General features: G+C 38.3%; 2 protein-coding genes across 6 annotated transcripts in view; both read left to right on the top strand.

Annotated features, from left to right (window-relative positions):
- The first annotated feature begins 2177 nt into the window (after positions 1-2177).
- Positions 2178-16625, top strand: PELO (pelota mRNA surveillance and ribosome rescue factor). Of its 4 annotated transcripts, none has more exons than XM_073993434.1 (3): positions 2178-2652; positions 13933-15712; positions 16005-16625. In XM_073993434.1, exons 2-3 carry the CDS (start codon positions 14987-14989, stop codon positions 16434-16436), a joined length of 1158 nt encoding a protein of 385 aa, XP_073849535.1. In that variant the 5' UTR covers positions 2178-2652; positions 13933-14986; the 3' UTR covers positions 16437-16625. The 4 variants fall into 4 exon arrangements, with proteins under 4 accessions (XP_073849535.1, XP_073849534.1, XP_073849536.1 ...); XM_073993433.1 differs by having other exon boundaries at positions 14015-15712; XM_073993435.1 differs by having other exon boundaries at positions 14143-15712.
- Positions 2178-20002, top strand: part of ITGA1 (integrin subunit alpha 1) — a 177149-nt gene continuing 159324 nt past the window's right edge. For both annotated transcript variants that reach the window (XR_012413654.1, XM_005556876.5), the window contains exon 1: positions 2178-2652. Coding sequence is in view for 1 of the 2 variants with exons in the window: in XM_005556876.5 (XP_005556933.1) it covers positions 2592-2652 (61 nt within the window). In the remaining variant the exon portion in view is untranslated. The remainder of the gene's footprint in view (positions 2653-20002) is intronic.

The raw sequence follows: 20002 nt of genomic DNA on the forward strand, positions 1-20002 counted from the left end.
ATCAATAACTAGTTTGTGCCTCTGGGCAAGTTTTTGTCTTCTCTAAATCTTTACTCAATGACATGTCTTTCTGTCAGAATAAAATTGGTTAAGAAAATAACTGGCTTGACATTTATTTGTATTTGGGTTTATTGAAGTTCAGAAAATAAGCATTGATTCTAATACTAATTCTCCAACAATAGTTATCTCTCAGTCTCCACATTTGTATTGACTAGACATAAAAAAGATTCATAAATATCTAAATATGTACACATAAAATTTGTAACATGTGAAAATTAATTGTAACAATATCACTGTTAGTGACGGTTATCACCAATAATTTGTAAGTCCTAAAGGAAATAAAAATATCAAAATTGAAATTATGTATTAGCCCCCAGAAGAAAGGTAAATTTCCCAGTGATTGTAACCTCGAACATATTATATGTTAACCCTACTTTATTTCAGTAAGATAGTTTACAATTTCTCTTTGTTTTTTTCTAATGAAATATATTGCAAGTTGCTAAAATGTCATATATGTATTTGCATATGTATGTATATGCTGTACATTTGTATATACACATACATACACACACATATATTTGTGTATATATAGACACACTATTACATATTTTTGAAAACTAAGCAATTTAGAGAAGTATCACTGGGAAAGTACTTATGATTTTTAAATGTCTATGCATTAATCAATATCTATTGGTTACTGTTCAAAGCAAAGACAGTCATACTGAGAGGCATAAGACATAACTGATACTATGGACAGGGAAATGAGATGTACACAGGAAATGAATTCCTTGGCAGGATATGAGAGCATTGAACATAAACAAAGGAACTCAAGTAAAGTCCAATAGGATTGGACTGTGACCCAACACAATGCAATTTTTCTAGAGACTCGTTTGTGTACATTTGAAGAAAGAACTGAGAAATGACATTATAAAAACTAAAAACATCTGAGAACAGGATTTTTAATGTATTCACTAAATAGTGAATCAGTTCAGATACATAATAGAAAAGGAATTTCTTGACTAATGGGTCAACATACTGAGATCTGATGGCCTTCAACTTCCTTGGGTCTGCCCACCCCATTTTTGACCCTCCTTAAACTTCTTCAGCTTTTGTCTTCTCCAGCTTTTAGTTGCTGCGATCCTCTAACTGGCAGTGTATCCAGTGATCCCTGTGGGTTTCTTCCTTCCTGTCCCTCGTGTTACCTGTTCTGTGCTACCTGTGTTGTGTTCTGCTCAACGAACCCTCCTTTGGGTGGCACTCTTGTCCTGCCTAGCCCTAGTTCTGTTAGATAGAGATGCTCAATTAGTTGTTGAGTTGAAGTGAATTGAATTGAACTGTTCCCCTCAGATTCCTCTAAACACAAATCCACTCATCTTTTCTGTTCTTTGAAACTCTCCAAACCGCTAAGACACAGCTATTTTGAAAATAGCAAGCATTGGTTGAAGTTAGCACGAATATGGCTTTTGACTCAGCCAGGTTGTTCAACTCACCAGGAAAGGGAAGCATTGCTACTTCCTAAGCAGGTCTGGACTCTTAACGAATTTTTACTCGTAAAAGTTTCAAGCAAGAAAAAAATAAAGCAGTGCCCCGAGTTCTTTATTAGATTCAATTACCAGTGTACAAACATCCTAATTCACTTAAACAAAATAGCCCACACACATTCCATTTCAAAAGAGGCTGCTTTTCTTCCTCTCTTCTCTTCTCTCTCTCCCTCTTTCTGTTTTTCCTCGGTCTTGCTTCTCCTTTTCTTCCTTTATCATAGTTATCTCAAAGAAAAGCTTATCTGCAACCACCGTTTAACCACGAATTACCATAAACTAAGCAAAGCCTCCCCACACCCCGGCTCCCAATAAGCGAAAGCAAAGCCCTCAGTGGAGCCTGTCGGGGTGGTAGGGACGCCCCCTTTCGTGCAAAACGACTTCACGGTGAAGTTCAAGTGTCCGCAGGAGATGGAAGGGGGGATTCCAGATCCTCTCATTTTCACAGACGGCCTAATCCCTCTGCGTAATGGACCTCGGAAAGCTGCCTCCCGTTAAGGGCGCCCAGGTACTGCCAAAGCTCCTTCGCTACCCGGACCGGGAGAAGTCAGGGGTGTGAAGGCGGAGCCACTTGGCTGGCGACACCCTCCCGAAGTCCAGCCCTTACCCGCCTTCCTACCACCTTAGGGGATTTGGCCCGGAGAACGAGATCACCCTCTCAATGAAAGGCAGATGTCCCTTTAAGGTTTGCTTCTACAGCCCGTGGACTTTAGCCTAAACACGGACCCGCGAAGCTGGCTTTATTTGTCCATGTCTCGGACAGAGCCTGGGAAGCTGCCAGTGAGATTTCAGAGATCAAGAGCGCGCAGGGGCGGGCGATGTGGCAATCCGTCTGGGATGTGAAAAGCGTGGAGCGCACTTAGAGGCATTCGACGAAAACACAGGAAATCACTCCTCTCCCGCTCCTGGACGCCGCTGCCACTGGGGCAGAGGACTGGGAACCGCGGCAGCGGGCTGAGTGGCCCGGCCAGAGCGCGCAGCTCCCGCGCCCGGTCCTGCCAGGTCCTGTCCTGCGAACCAGCGCGGCCCCCTGGCGCTGAGGCCGCTCCGGCCATGGCCCCTCGGCCCCGCGCCCGCCCAGGGGTCGCTGTCGCCTGCTGCTGGCTCCTCACTGGTGAGCAACTCGCTTTTCTCTGAGCATCTCCGATTCGCGGGCTTGGGGCTTGGAGCGGGGAGGGAGGTCCTCAGAGCCATGGGCCAGATAGGAGAGAGTGCCCTTCCACTTTCGGGCACTCCAGGCTACGGAGCAGGCAGGAGTTTCGCGTTCTGGTTTTGATGTGAGTTAGTCTTGGTGTCTCTCCAAAGTCCTTCACCCTAGGAGTAGGAGTGAAGCAGCACTGAAAACTTACAAAGTAGAATTGACTTTTAAAATTAAAGTTGTTTTTACAATACACATTGTATTTTAGGACTTCGCTGAATATTTCCTCCCCTCCACCCTTTTTTATGGCATGGGATGAGAGGGTGATGCTTATAGGGCGCCTGATACATACGCAAAATTCCTACCCTCGGGTTGTTCCAGAGTGGACATTATTGAATTTTCTTGCTGTCTACTATTCAGACTTTTTTCCCATGCAGAACAAGAAAAAACAGGGATGCAAGGCAAAACTGCCACTTGTTCCAAAATGATGTTTCTATGTCAGCATCCAAGAGGAGGGATATTTTGAAACGTAGAAAGGAATGGTGAACATTTTCTCTGTCAATATCACAGTGCAGTCTACTTTTAAGATGCAAAATATACTATTGTTATTTGTACATAAATGTGTATTTTTAAGGAGGGGACTTAAAAACATAGTGGAAATGCAAAGTTGTATCCAATTTAGGAAAAGGTCGAAATATAGTATTTTCTAAGATTTTCCCAATAATTAACTCATGGTCAGATCTTTTTTACCAGTTACTGATTGGGATGGTGGGAAGTTGAAATGGTGAAAAATGGAAGGAGGTGGGGGGAAAGTATCGATAGAATCTCTGTGTGAAAGAAAATCATCTTTTTAATGGGATAATTAACAGCTGGCTTTAACATATCATTGATATTCAATTGTTCCGTGTTTTTACTGCTGGCATGGTTATTAGTACTAGTTAATTTAGCATTTTTACCATTAAAAACAAGGTAGAGCCAGCCAGTTTAGACCTGCCTTAGATGTCCAAGCATTGTTAACTTTTATGAAGATCATTTAGAAGTTGATTATCAGCAAGCAAAGCTTTTTTCAGAAGGGAGGTGATGTAAAGAGAGTTAATAATGAGCTACTGGCTTTTCATCCAAACATTTCCCACTACTCAGGAAATGTCCAATAATCCAAACAGTGGCAACTGCTGAACAGCATTATAGCCAGTGAGTAGTTTAACTTACCAGCTACTGCCACTACTCTTTACACATACTTAACCTATGAGTCTTCTCCAACTGAATTGTTTTTAGATTGTATTTTGTTGTTTTTGTGCAAAATCTGAATACAGTAGTTTACTAACTATTTGAGTTGTACCTATTTCATTCTACCAAATAAGCAGTCTCTAGAGTAGAAATGATGAAATGAGGTTTGCATATCCTCTAAAAAGACAAGAGTGAAACTTGATGTAACAGAGAAGTTTAGCAAGTTACAATTTCATATATATGTTGGTGAAATATACATTGGTGAATCCAGGAAGAGACTTAAAATATTTAGAACCCTTGTGTGTTTTATGCCCATTTCACAACACATGAGGCATCTGAAATTGGACTGCTTTCCTTTGCTGATTCCCCATCAGTCATTATATTCTGTAGGCTCTTCTTTAGCAATCTCTTTCAGATTTGGAAACTTCTTATCAATTAACAGAGTCCATTTGTAACCTGGGTACTAATCACCATACTTATCCATGCACACCACTGTAGAGCTTATCTTTCTGTCTTCAGTCTGAACCCAACTTCTAGTCTACCCTCCTAATACATCATTTTCATTATATCTGTTTTTAGTAAAAAATCTTTGGTGGTTCTTTGTTGGCTTTAAGATAATATCCAAAATTCTCAACTGACTGCCCTAATCCAACACGCTTTCTCTATCTCCTATGTCAGTTTCTTATTGCTGTTGTAACAACTTGCCACAGATCACCACCTTAAAACAACATAAATTTACTATTGTACAATTCTGTAGGTCAGAAATCTCACTGGGCTAGAATCAAGATGTCACTAGGGCTGCATTTCTTCTGGAGGTTCTAGGGGAAAGTCAGTTTCTCTGTTTTCATCAGCCTCTGGCCACCACCTGCATTCTTGGCCTGTGGCCCCTTTCTCCATCTTCAACCCAGCAGGGTAGAATCTTCAGCTCTTCCCCTGTGATTCTGCTTTATCATCATATCTCTTTCTCTGACTCTGACCCTACTACCTTCCTAAGGATCCTTTGTAATTACAATGCGCCTAACAGAATAATCTCATCATCTCAAGATCTTTAATTTAATTACATCTTCCAAGTCCCTTTTACCATCTAAGATAACATATTCACAAGTTCCAGGCATTAGGTCATGGATATCTTTGGGAGACCATTATTCTGCCTACTACAACCCTTAAGCATAAAGTGTCCATTATAGCCAATCACCTTTATTTACTTTCTCCATAATCCTCATGTTCACTTTGCCACTGAAGATATGATCTTGTTTTATGCATCAAGAAAAGAACTCCACCTTTCCTTCCTACAACCATCTGCCATCTAAACAAACTCTACAGCCTTCAAAGCTGGATTTACATCATCAGAACAACAAACCACCAGCATCTCAATAAACTTCCCATTTGATTTAGAATGTCTCATATTAGCTCCTTACAACATTTACTAAAATGATTCATCAAAAAGATGTCCTTCCTGATGTCCAAACAAAGTATTGTTGTTTTATGTACATCAAAGTCTCAGCATAAACTAATGCCACATATAAAGAATTTAACTGAAGACAGTTTCATAAAGTGACAGTTTAGAGAGGCCTTAAAGGAACAAGAAAAGAGGGTGGAACATCTAGCGCAAGCAACGGTGGGAAAAAAGAACCTGAAGCAACAGTGAGAAGAAAAACCATGACCATTCCTAGGCCTGAGGAGGTGGCAGTGTTAGTCTGTTATGAACTCTAGCTATGGGAGGGTGGCCATTAGACTGGAGTTGTGGTCATAAAAAGGAATGCAGCTCGTGACAAAATTGAAGCCTAGCAGAGAAGGAGTAAGGAAAATAAATATACCTCCTTTCCTCCCACCCTCTGATGTCTTGCTCAGCCTTCCCATTGGCCATACCCAAATGGCAAGATCCAACCTTCCAGAGGACAAAGGGCAAGACAATCAATAACGGAATAACTAGCACAACTTAACCCCGAAATGTGTTATGTGCAAGGCACTGTGCAAGGGCTTTGCATGTATTATTTCATTTTAATCTAAAAAAGTAAGTTTACTAATTGATCACAACCAGTCACAGATTTCTTTGTTCTTTTTTCACTCCTTCTGCTTCAGTTGATTAGCCTTGAAAAAAGGAAAAGAAAAAAAGTAAAACGTTATAACTATTATCCATATTTTAGAGATGAAGAAATCAAAATACAGTACTAAGAAGTTAATTTCACCTTTCCAAAGTTGAAGAACTAATGACAAATCTACTCAATTCCTATCTCTGACCTCAAATTAAATGCTCTAAAATAATATGCTATATAGGCTGCCTAAAGATAAGTTCATTGTCTCTTGCTCACTCCTCTAAATGTGAATTCCAAACATAATTGTCTAAAAGACTTAAAGACCTAATTAATGATACATCAATCTTTTATTTCCATGATTTTTAGGTGTACAGCATTAAGTGTAACTCAAATAAGACTACTATCTCTTGTTATTAAGAATATAAATATAGAATTACCTCTAATTAAGTTATATGTCTGTCTTCCCTAGAAACATTTTGGTTGGCCTAGAAGCAAGGGTCTTCTTTTGTGACTTTTTTTTTTTTTTTTTTGAGACGGAGTCTCGCTCTGTCACCCAGGCTGGAGTGCAGTGGCCGGATTTCAGCTCACTGCAAGCTCCGCCTCCCGGGTTCACGCCATTCTCCTGCCTCAGCCTCCGGAGTAGCTGGGACTACAGGCGCCCGCCACCTCGCCCGGCTAGTTTTTTGTATTTTTTAGTAGAGACGGGGTTTCACCGGGTTAGCCAGGATGGTCTCGATCTCCTGACCTTGTGATCCGCCCGTCTCGGCCTCCCAAAGTGCTGGGATTACAGGCTTGAGCCACCGCGCCCGGCTTTTGTGACTTTTTTCACAGGCAAGAGTTCCTATTCAAAATGAAATCCAGTGAGGAGACGGGAGATGGCTGAATATGGGGAGGAAGTCAGCCACCTATTCAAAACAAAGAATGACTCCCAGTGGCAGACAATGTACTGTCAGGAATTGCTGAAGATGGTGAAAATTGTCTTACTCATTGTGATGTTTGTAAAGGCAGCAATGAATTCATGGGATTTTTGTTTGTTTAGTAAACAGGCAACGAGAGTAACCATGAGACACATATATATGCTACACTAATTTACCTATTTCTCTTCCCTCCTGTCATAACACTTATCCAGCTATTTTGAAGCACGAGCTCTTGGGCTACAGCTTATCACTGATGTTCTGACTTTAGTAGATGGATGCTCCTCTAATGTGTTCCTCCACTTCCAACCCAATAAACTTTCCACTAGATTTAGAACTTGCTGAATTTCCCCATCTCTTGACCTATCTTAGTAGAATAAAGTAGCTCATGTTTAAAATATATTTAGAAAACTTGGGGGCTAAAATGCTATTCTTTACCTACACTACTCTTCTGTTGAATGAAATACAAAATAGTGTACTCAAATTCATGTTAAGAAACTGAGATGAAAGATATTTTGAAACTGTTGCCACACTGCTAAAGTCAGAATAGATTGCCTATTCAGAGCAGTCTGTGACTGGAGAATTGTACTCGCCCTCAAAGCAAGTACAGTAGAGTATCAAGAGATGCAAATGACTGCATATATTTCTATCTTCAAGATTATTGAGCTTCTTTCAGCTCCTTCATTCTTCCAGCTACTCTAAAGTCTCCTTGGGGACTTTGCATAAGTAGTTACTCCCACTGCTACTGATCTCAATCCCTGAATAAACATCATTTCCAAAAGACCCTGAAGTAGATTGAACCCTACCTTAGGACATGTGTATCCCAGCACCTTTGCTTCCATTATATAACGCGCCATGGTATTATAATTAACTATCTAATTGTCTGATTTCCAGCTTGCTGTATGCTCTGTGAGGGTAGGATCTTTAACCACAGCACCCAGAAATAATAGACACTTTTTAATTGAATGAATCACAAAAGAATTGACTATTGACAAACTCATAAAATACTTAAGGGATCAGATTGTCCCTTTATTATATACCTTCATCTGATTTTATTATACCTCCACCTGAAATATTTCTGTATACCCAAATTTATAAATAATGGAATGGAAGACACCACCAATTGAAAGATGCACCATATTTTATGTACCACTAAGAAAGACAAGCCGCTCCCACTCCAATTATAATTGCTAGATTGTTAGATACTTCCTAGTTTCAGAGATGTTGAAATTGGGAAAAAAGTGCATCTGAAAATTATGATCAATAATACACAGTATAGCTACATGGTAATTTTCTACTTCTTTGGACACTTAAACATTCTGTCATAAGATTTCGAAGAGGCTAATATGTGAACCCCATCTAGATACAAAGATATGACATTGTTCCTCTAAGTTCTCTTCAAGTGCCAAGTTTGTATCTGATTTAGGGGATAATTGCTCCTCTGGCACCAACAGCGTCACCAGATCCCCAAAACAGAGCTTCCTCCAAATGCTCTATCTTTGGAAGAGAGCTTCAGGAGAAAGGTGACAATAAAGTGATCAAATAATGTTCCAGTTGCACAGGATTAATGACTCTAGCTTTGGCAAACTCTTAACCTTTTGTCATGTTGGTGGTAGGCTCCAGGGCTGTGTATATAGGAAGGAGACTAATTTTCATCAAAACTTTCCTATGATTTAAAAGGAAGATAAAAAAGTCAACTAAATATTAAAAGGAAATTAAAACGCACATGCTGGTTGTTGTTAAGAATTCACTTTACGTGTTAAAAAAATTCAGTTTTATCCAAACAGGAGATCCCTATTAACAAAACAAGTAAGAGATCTGAACTGAAAAATCATTGTAATTCAAATATGCAAAGGAGTGGATATACACATATTCTTTTTGTATGAATCATATGAGATCTCCTAAAATAAATGCAAATTCTTACATTTAAATATAGCACCTAAATCAATTTAAAACATCAATAGTTAAGATGGTTTATATATTTTGTTATAAATCATATATCCTTATTATAAATTAAATGTACTTTCAAAATTATTTTATTAATTTGACTTTTATTTTACCAAATACTGAAGTCTAGAAATACATGGCTACTGGCCAGTCCTTAAAAATACCTGTGTTATACATTTTACTTATAATATTTTTGGTGAAATGATCTTATGCTGTGTAAGAATACATGCAAATAGAAATACACACACACACACACACACACACATACTTTTGTTGATAGGATTTTCTTTATTTGGTAGGAGGCTTTGTATTATTTTGTGACAACTGCAAGTAAGCATTTTCCATCATGAAAAATTTACATAGTAAGTGAGAACAAGTTCCTTAAAACAAACAAACAAAAAAAACCCAAAAAACACTTTCTCTTTTACTTTTTACCTTTTTGTCTATATTAGCTAACTAATCCTCCCAGTCATCCACTTAGCTTTGTTGGTAGAGGTCACATGGGAACCTTCGCACAATCTGAGGTTTGCACATTCTCTCTAAATAAACAATTGCATTTATCACTAGATATTCATAATTGGAGCTCTGGCTTCTTATTTTGTAAAGTTCACTTTCCAAACCATGTATAATAAAACTAATTGCCATTATGTATTATTTTAAAACATTTTAAGAACTTTTCCTGGGGAAGATGTATTTTAAATTACCATTTTCTTACCTAAGCATGGCTATCTCAAATATTGAAATAGGCTTATATATAAACTTACCTTAAGAGTAACCTTCTTTTAAAATTTTTAGTAACATTATAAAACAGAATGTGATTCCCTAATTTTAGAATGTCAGTTATAGGCAAGTTAAAAACTCTGAATTAAAGACAAATTAATAACCATTAATTTTTGCATACTAAAAATATGAGTATGTGCCACTTGCTATGCTGTGTTCCAGGAGCACAAAGACAGATAAAACGTAGTAAGTCTCTGCCTTTACTGGTGGAAGAGGTAGTAGACATGGAAAGAAGCAATGGTGGGAGAGATTCCCAAGGTGCTTTATATGGAGTAACAAAAGGATTAGGTTTGTGTTGCAGGAAAGTAAGCCTTCCAAAATAAAATACAAGATGAAAACAAGACAATTTATACAGCCCTGTTTAAGGGTCACATGCTAAGCAGAGGGTATTAAAACAAAATTTCCATCTTTCAGGAGCCCATAATTCCCTTTCATATCAGATAAAACATTTATTTCATATTATTATAATAGGAAAGATAGTAATTCAACTCACCAATGAGGTCCATGAACCATTTCATTCAGTAGAGCTGACCTATGGTTTCCCTGAAAGGGGGGTGATAACATAAATTAATGTACCCCAAAGATTATCCATCAGTCAACTCTACCAAATCAGTTATTTTTCCAAGGCTGAATAATCATGATCATGTTAAAATGAGCTCTTGTCCCTTGTTTTGTCTGATCCAGTTTTCTAGCTTCAAGTCAGGCATTTTTAGAGCTCTATAATTTATTAATATCAAGTATCATAATATCCCTAGAACCTCATAAGGATGGTCAAATGAGAGAGCAGGACAAATAATCTTATTTATAATTTAGAATGAAAATAATTAGCTTTATTGCGGTCTGGGACTTATTTCAAGTTGGTAGAATCCATCCAGGAAAGACCATATTTGACGTCTGCCAATTCTTGGTCCACAAGTATGAAACTTCGAATCAGTCTTCCACCACCGAAATGGGTCTTAGAAAAATCAGATTTGAAAGATAGCATGCAAAATTGAAAACAAATATGTTAGGATGAGATTATAGGTGCTGTTTAAACATTTAAAAAATATTACTGCAGCATAATTTTTAGTTACAAGTTTAACTATTGAATTCAATTCCCTCAATTCTTCAGTAAAATAAATTGGGTTCCAAAGAGACTGAGTACTGCCAAAAGTTACAGTAAAAACAATTGAAGAGTAAGAACTACAATCCAGGATGCTTGACTTCTAGCCCAGTTCTCTTTTTGAGACACTGGAAGTGTCTCAAGAGCAACAAATCAAAAACTTTTAGAAGTAACATTACTTTTTTTTCCCCTTATGAAGAGATTAATATAAATTGTAGGAAAAATAGGTATAATTAAAGTTACTGATGTAAAGATTTATACAAAGTTACTGATATAAAGATTTCTATTTTAAACAGCCAATAAATAAGTATAAAATTAGTATTTAAAGCAATAGAGCTAAAAGCACTGGTAGTTTTCTCAATATTTTGCTTATTTGGAAAAAAAATGAAAATAAATATATAACTACAGCAGTTTCTAAACTACCATTATTAAGTGAAATACAGTCAATAAGAATATAAATGCCTTAAGAAATGTCTGGAAATGTCTGCAATAATGTTAAAATAGCTGCCATACTTTACATTTGACTCACCTAGCTTATCATTAATACATGAGTGTATACTATGCGCAAAGGACCTTTCAGAAGACAAAAGAGTATAAAGATGAATCCTTCCAGAGTTCAACAAAAAAGATATGTGTTTAAATTAACATGGTTTCAAGATTACAGTTTCACGTTTGAGACAACATTTAAGCTGGACTTTAAAGATAGGCAGCATTAATGGAAGCAGGGATGAAAAGAAGTGACATTTTAAATAGAGAAGTTAGTATGTGTTAAGGTAGCAAATGAGAAAGTTCCTAGCATATGTAGGAAACAAAGGTTACTTTCAAGGTGGAATATAGGATGCCCTGAGGGGAAAAGCGGGAAGTAAATTTGTAAGGCCAGTGCAATTTGGGATTGTAGAGAGGGATTGTAGACGTTAATTCATAGGGAATGAGAATCCAAAATGAATCAAAATAAAAATATAATGATTGGTCTAGAAATACTAATCCACAACACAAAATCTGAGTGAAAACGTCTAATAGTCAACTACAGGTTTAAATTACAAAAAAAAAAAAAAAAAGAAAAAAAAGTTCCCAACTATTGCAGATGTTTCACATAAAACAGTAATTCTATGAAAGATTTTATAGTATGCTCAATTATGGAAGCGTACTGATATTTTTTAAAATGGCCTGAAGTGGTTTGTCTCATAACTTAAAATAAAACTTTTTAAACCATGGATTTAAGAGTCAATAAGGGTTTTTCACAGGTTTCTAATGTAGATATATATATATATATATATAGATATATAGATATATAGATATATAGATATATATTTTTTTTTTTTTCTAAAGTAGAATATTAGATCTTTCTCTAAGAGTGTAATGATCACCTAGGCTGGACAGAAGGAAAAAAAAAAAAAAAACTATGTAGAAGACAAAAGTATAACAATTTTAAGAGGTGATAAAAGAGCAGGAAAGGGACTAGTGCCTTTCAAATCCTCTAGGTTGGTTCCCAAGCTGTGAGTTTTTGTTTAACTGGTAAAGGTGACAGTTGAGGGGAAGTGACAGTGGATAACAGCACATAATTTGCAGTGACAAAGATGATTACAAACATTCATAATATAGGATGGTGGTAGTGGAAAGAGAGGGTATAGAGTTAAGCAGGCCTGAATTTCAATGCTAGTCATGTGATCTTGAAAACATTTCTTAACTTCCCCATGGTTGATTTTCTTCTATAAAATTAGGATAACGAATATTTACCTTACAAGGGAGAATTAGAGCATAGGAAAGAACTTGATAAACATTCAGTAAGTGATAGCTCTTCAATAAAAACCTTTTGTTAAGATCCTACTGTGTGCTTACCACTGTGATTCTGTGGCTTTTAATCTTTGGCAGACTATGGGAAAGACGAATTGTACTTACAAAGATGATCGAGGAGCACTTCAAAGCCCCAGTTCAAAATTATTTCTTCTCTCTCTCTCTCACTCTCACACATACATACCCAAGCACACTTCCGCCCTACCAATTAGGTAGGAATTTTAAGTTAACAAGATACTTTCTTAAAAAAATACAGTGTCCTTCGGATAGGCAAATCACCTTCACACTTCAGTGTGATCAGTTCTTTGCTTAGTGAAAAGTTGCTGGGTTCTCTTGGAATTGGAAGAAGGCAATGTGAATTAGGAACTTCTTGAGGGTACTCAGTATGATTGGAAGGTGGGAAGGAAGGAGGAAGTAAGGGGAGACATAGAGAATGAAAAACAAAGAGAAAAGAGGCCACAAATATTAATAAGTAGTGGTTCTTACTTGGACTTTCCCCTTGGAGGGGACCTTTCCGTCCCCTGATAATCTCTTAGGAAGATAATTGACACTTAAATTTAAATTGTGAAGCCTGTCAGTTGAGAAAAATGTTGAGACAAGTCTCAATCATTTTAGGACGTTTATTTGCCAAAATTAAGGACGCGCGCCGGCTATGCCTTTCTGGGAAGATAATTTTGAGGGCTCCAAATTTAAAGGGGAAAGGGTGGGATACTGAGAAATACAGTTTTCATGTGAGAAGTTGGCAGGGGGAAAATAATCATTCATGCCCCCATCTGGCATAGTGAGTCTGAATCTGCATTTTTACATAAGGTAACATAGATAAATGGGGCAGGAGAACAATCAGATATGCATTTGTGTCAGGTGGGCAGAGGCTGAAAACAGAAGCTATCCATTTACATTCCCACGGTAAATTTTAATATAAACACTTTAGGGTAAAGATTTTGGCGCTCACTGAGAATTTCCTTGTGGGCAAAATATGAGCGACGTGTGTAGCTTTTCATCTGGTAGCCATCTCATTTAAAAACCAAGAGGCAAGGCAGTTTTGTGTGACCCAGTTCCCAGCTTAACTTTTCCCTTTGGCTTAATCAGTTTGGGGATCCGAGATTTATTTTCCTTTCACAAGCCTATGCCAAACTCAGATTCCTTCCTTTCATCCCTGTTTCATCTGTTCAGGCTGATTAGTTCCCCTTTCCAATACACACAGAGTAAAACAGAAAAGACAGTGAGAAGCTATGTGTGCAGGACTCTTCTGCGCTCCACTCCATCTAAGCTCTCAAGAAACTTTTGGATTTTTTTGTTTGTTTTTTCTATTCATCGGTCTTTTAAAGAGGCAATCCCACTTCTCCATTTCCACTTCCTAATAAAGAATGCTGAGTAACTTAAGGATTGTATTTAAATTATGTAGCTATTCAATCAGGGTCAGTCATAGTTAATTGTTTTCCCCCACTTCCCATAGCCTTGACTTTTAGCTTAGCTGTGGCAGTGAAGATCTGGCCCTAAGCTATTGCGACCCAACCCCCACCCTAAACATTTCACAGGCTACTGGACTGCGGAAAGCTGAGGCTGCCAACTTTGGAGCCTAGGTTTCTCAGGACATCAGGTCAAGCAACTGAGAGGTCCACCCAGGGGTAAATTCCTCACATAGTTTCTTCTCTCTTGGGACCAGCGCTTTAACATCTGGGTTAATGAGATCGTGCAGACACGGTAACTAGGCGCAGAAAACAGCTGGACATGTTGCTGGGAGCCCAGACAGAACGTGATCAGTAGTTCTCAGAAACTGCGTCTAAATACCAGCTCCAACAGGCTTGTAGCGTCCGAGTGCGGATAAGGCAAGTGCAAAAACGACAATAGTTTGGGCCTTTGGGGCCAAATCTGCACTTCTGAGAGCTACTTTTACTGCTAAGTTTTGAAATTTAATTTACCCAGAAGGAAGCGTTTCAGAGTGGCAGCCGCAGCCAGGTAAAACTAATATTTGCACTCACACACTCCCCGGATTCTTCACAGACAGGGATGGAAGAGAAAACTTAGGAAGTTCAAGTTTGGCATTAAACTAAAGGACTCGCCGCCACTCTGCACCTTCTTTAGGGAGTTCATTCGTCCCGAGCGCCTCACAGCTTAGTGCGCCTGCGCGTGCGCGGACTGCGGCCCCGCCTCCCCCTTGGGGACGTGGACGTGCGTCGGGTCGCGGGACGCGGGCTGCGCATGCGCCTTCATTACGTCAGCCCGCTGCCTCGGGCTGCCAGCGGGAACCGCGGAGTGGACGATTTTCGCTGCTGTGTTTCCCGTGCCTGTTAGGCGCAGCGAGCCCGCAGACTGAGCGAGGAAAGGATAGAGGAAGTGCTCCCCTAGGCTGCAAGAGTCGAAGCAAGAGTATTTCCTTCCCACCAGGCAAGTGCCCATAGAAACCGGGCCCCGCCCCCTTCCCGGCCTGCGTTCCCGTCTCCTCTACGGGGCGGAGGTGAGGACCTCCTTGGTTCCTGTAGTTCTGTCAGTGAGCCCCTTCCTTGGTCATGAAGCTCGTGAGGAAGAACATCGAGAAGGATAATGCAGGCCAGGTGACCCTGGTCCCCGAGGAGCCTGAGGACATGTGGCACACTTACAACCTCGTGCAAGTGGGCGACAGCCTGCGCGCCTCCACCATCCGCAAGGTACAGACCGAGTCCTCCACGGGCAGCGTGGGCAGCAATCGGGTCCGCACTACCCTCACTCTCTGCGTGGAGGCCATCGACTTCGACTCTCAAGCCTGCCAGCTGCGGGTTAAGGGGACCAACATCCAAGAGAATGAGTATGTCAAGATGGGGGCTTACCACACTATCGAGCTGGAGCCCAACCGCCAGTTCACCCTAGCCAAGAAACAGTGGGATAGTGTGGTTCTGGAGCGCATCGAGCAGGCCTGTGACCCAGCCTGGAGCGCTGATGTGGCAGCTGTGGTCATGCAGGAAGGCCTCGCCCATATCTGCTTAGTCACTCCCAGCATGACCCTCACTCGGGCCAAGGTGGAGGTGAACATCCCTAGGAAAAGGAAAGGCAATTGCTCTCAGCATGACCGGGCCTTGGAGCGGTTCTATGAACAGGTGGTCCAGGCTATCCAGCGCCACATACACTTTGATGTTGTAAAGTGCATCCTGGTGGCCAGCCCAGGATTTGTGAGGGAGCAGTTCTGCGACTACATGTTTCAACAAGCAGTGAAGACCGACAACAAACTGCTCCTGGAAAACCGGTCCAAATTTCTTCAGGTAAAACAATCTTACCCAGGGATAGTTAAGAATGGGCAGAGGGATTGGTATAAACTACTCCTAAAGTTTTAGAACTGGGAAAAATAAGAGGAGAAAGGCTTTACTTACCTGGAATTTTCATGAGATAATGAAATTAAAAAAAAGAGAATGTTAGATATCTAGCAAATTTGTGGAGTCAACTTTGCTGAAACATATGAAGCCTTATTAGCGCTTTTGGCTTTAAGCCTTTGTGGGCTGATCAATGGGTGTTCTGAGAGATTCTTTTGCCTAACTTTTATAATTGTGATTCTAGGTACATGCCTCCTCCGGACACAAGTACTCCCTGAAAGAGGCCCTTTGTGACCCTACTGTAGCTAGCCGCCTTTCAGACACTAAAGCTGCTGGGGAAGTCAAGGCCTTGGATGACTTCTATAAAATGTTACAACATGAACCGGATCGAGCTTTCTATGGACTCAAGCAGGTGGAGAAGGCCAATGAAGCCATGGCAATTGACACATTGCTCATCAGCGATGAGCTCTTCAGGCATCAGGATGTAGCCACACGGAGCCGGTATGTGAGGCTGGTGGACAGTGTGAAAGAGAATGCAGGCACCGTTAGGATATTCTCTAGTCTTCACGTTTCTGGGGAACAGCTCAGCCAGTTGACTGGGGTAGCTGCCATTCTCCGCTTCCCTGTTCCCGAACTCTCTGACCAAGAGGATGATTCCAGTTCTGAAGAGGATTAATGATTGAAACTTAAAACTGAGACAATCTTGTGTCTCCTAAACTGTTACAGTACATTTCTCAGCTTCCTTGTGACAGAAAGCTGCAAGAATGGCACTTTTTTATTCATACAGGGATTTCTTATGTATTTGGCTACACTAGATATTTTGTGATTGCCAGAACATGTATTTAAACAATAAACTAAAAGGAAATAATCTCCACGTACTACCATCTTTATTAAATTGGGTAATTTTTATAGGAATTACGAGTTATCTGTAGTACTTGGAAACAGAAAATGTGTGTATTTAATAACGATGCCTATATAGTATGTTGTTTGGGGTAAATTGTAAAATTTCACACTGCATGCTTTGAAACAGTTTTCCTTAGAAAAAGCTTTTGCTAACTTATCCTCAGTTTGCATTATTTCTTTATTTTAATTCTGCATGGTGTTCTTGCATTGCATTTAATGATCCCTTTTCTCCCCACCTCCACACACTACATATTTTTTAGATTTAAATAGTTTTACTATTTTAAATGATTGCCGTACAATTAGTAGACTTGAAGACAAGTTTTAAATATTTTTCTTCAAAGGCTTGTTGAACCAATCATGTTAAAAGGAAATTCTTGGTTTTGTTTTGTTGTTGTTAGCATTAGTCATATTTGATTTAGAGGGTAACTTAATCAGTTATTTTTAGATTTTTAGAGCTTTGATCTGCTAGGGATTGTCAAAATAATCTTGAGGCATCTTTATTTTTAAAATGAGATTGAAGTATGTGATTTGCTTGTTATGTGGCTAATTAGTGGCAAAGCTGGAAGTCATTCCCAGTCAGGACTTTAGCTCTTTGCACCAAAACATGCCATATTATTTATTTATTTTTTCCTTGTCAAAGTTGTACTTTATTCTGTTTTATATTTGTATGTGGCATTAATTTGGGTTTGCACATTTTTATTGGACTATTTTAGTTGTGAAGAAGCCTGTTCCAAAGTTTAAGTCACATGACTAGTACGTGGCAGTTTACTTAAACTCCAGTACTCTTTACTATCATTGAATCATTAAACTCCAGTACAATTTACTGTAATTATGGAATTGTGCAAATACCTCCGAGTTTAAAATATTATTTTTATTAAGTATTTTTGGTGCACATTTCTAAAAGTTAAGGAAGGAGCTTCAGTGATGGAATTGCTTCTTGACCTTTTCAAACCTCAATTTAGCAAAATAATTAGTAATGATCTAATAGTCATGATTCAGTTTTTAACTGCTGGATCAGCAAGGCCTATTTCAAGTAGTGATACTAAGTAAACTTTTGCCTCTCTTTCCTGTGTCTGTGGGCCTTCTTCCTGGTGTGAAAGACTTCGGGATTTTTTGTAAGCTTCTTAACTAGTCTGAACCTTTTTATTTCTTATAGGGAACTGACATTTCTCTATACTTTAAAACTCACATATTTATATTTTTATAAATCTACCTCCTAATTTAAAAATAATTGAGATTGTCATTTCATTATAATTCCATGAGTATTTATCTTTAAACTACTGTTTAAATATGTTACTAAATAATTTAATAAGAATATAGAAATGAAACCACTGAGATTCTTAAAGTTGGAACCTGATTGATAATTATATTTTCAGTAAGGATTTGGAGATTTTTGGACATTTTTACTCTCATAACCTATGCAGTACTGAAATGAGGCCTAATAAATATAACCAATACATGTGAGGCCATAGGTTCTCAAATTTAGCTACCTGTTCACCTCAACTTGAGAGCTCTTAAAACCCTCAGTGTCCAGGTTGTAGCCCAGACTAATTAAGTAATGTTTTATTCCTAGAAATGTTTTTTTTTTTTAAAGCCACCCAGATGATTCCAATAGGCATCAAGGCTGAGAGCCACTGATTCAGGCCTTTCTATTCAAAAGTATGGTCCATAGACAGCAGCATCCCCGAGAGCTTGTTAGAAACTAGAATTCAGGGATCTTTTGTAGACCTAGTGAGACAGACGCTACCTGTACCAACATCTCTGGATGATTCCTGTGCATAATAAAATCTGATAAAGGCAATAGGTTATTTTTCCTATGCTGGTAAATATCTGGCAGGGGTCCCCAGTCAGGAAAAAGATTGGAGTATTAAGGTCTTTCAAAAGAGTTAACTGGCCATACTCAACTATAAAACCTCTAAAAATTTCTGTTTTTATGTCTATGAATTAAATAAAATTTAACTGATTTTTAAGAAATTACATTTCTGTTATCAAGAATACAATTCTTACTAGATCATAGGTGAAAATGACAAAATGATAGCAAATTAAAAATTCAAATAATTATTTTTGACTTTTCTAGAAGACATAATGGTCTCTGGAAAGCATATACAGTAGTCTAATTCCAACTGCTACTCATTAAGTATTGGATATGTGATAAAAACTCCATAACTCCAATGTACCTTCTCTAATGTACTGTAAATTTCTATTTCCTATCGTGCTTACAAACAAAGATTTGCTATGCCCACTAAACTCAGTAAATGAGAAGCTTGCACGTTATTTCATTTTGCTATAGATACGATACATATCAAATGACACTTAGCTACTCCTGGTCCCCCATTTATATGTTAAATGCCTTGTTAAAATGACAAGATTGTTGATCTTGGATTTCACTTTGATTACCCTCTTAGATTGGATCTTTCTCTTCCCAGATGCCACTAGAGTAGCTCTGTAAAGCTCATTTTTCTTTATCTTTACTTAGTTTCTGTCTCTAACTTTAGTTTCCTTTTTCAGTTTCCCTAATTCTCTTAACTGCCATTTATCTTTAACAGAAGTTACTAATTCTGGAATTCATATATTCTGGAACTGAAATTATCTGTGTTCCTAAACAACCAGGTATACATATGAAATGGTCTGTACATTAATCCCCCATAATAGCAGCTCTTATTTGGGAAAGGGTTATAGTACATTTAAATCATATGGTTTTCCAAGCGAGTTAAGACTGCTATTTGTGTTTAGTGTCAGAATATGTTGAATTAGAAGTTGAAGAGTTTCTAAAGTGATTCTAAGGGCTTGAGGTGAGATGAACCCTTTTTCTTAGAGCAAGAGCTCTATATACATATAGAGACAATATAGACATATGGGGTGTCTATATTTATATTACACTACTCATTAAGAGTAATATTTATATTTATATTAATATATAAGTATATATTAGTAATATAGTATTACTAATATATACTAATATTAGTATTACTTATATACTAGTAATATTAGTATTACTAATATAATATTAGTAATATAATATAGTAATATCTATATTTATATTACACTACTCATTAAGAGTAATATATTTACTTTTATCCATTTTTTAGTGCCTTTTTTGAAACAGTCACTGGGCTAGATGTGGGGAAGACAAACATGTAAGCAAATCACTGTTAAAAGTATAAGTAACTTGTACAAAGTGTCTAAAAGGACACAGTGCCGAAAGGGGTCACTTTTAGGAGGAACTTTATAGAGCAAGGACCACTAAGTTTACCTAAAATGGGAAGAAGAAATATGGAGAAATTAAGTGGGAATATGGGGAGGGGAAGTGTGCTAATCACCTAAGAACTTCAGTGCCAC

The sequence above is a fragment of the Macaca fascicularis genome, chromosome 6, assembly GCF_037993035.2.
Source record: "Macaca fascicularis isolate 582-1 chromosome 6, T2T-MFA8v1.1".
Classification (NCBI taxonomy): domain Eukaryota; kingdom Metazoa; phylum Chordata; class Mammalia; order Primates; family Cercopithecidae; genus Macaca; species Macaca fascicularis.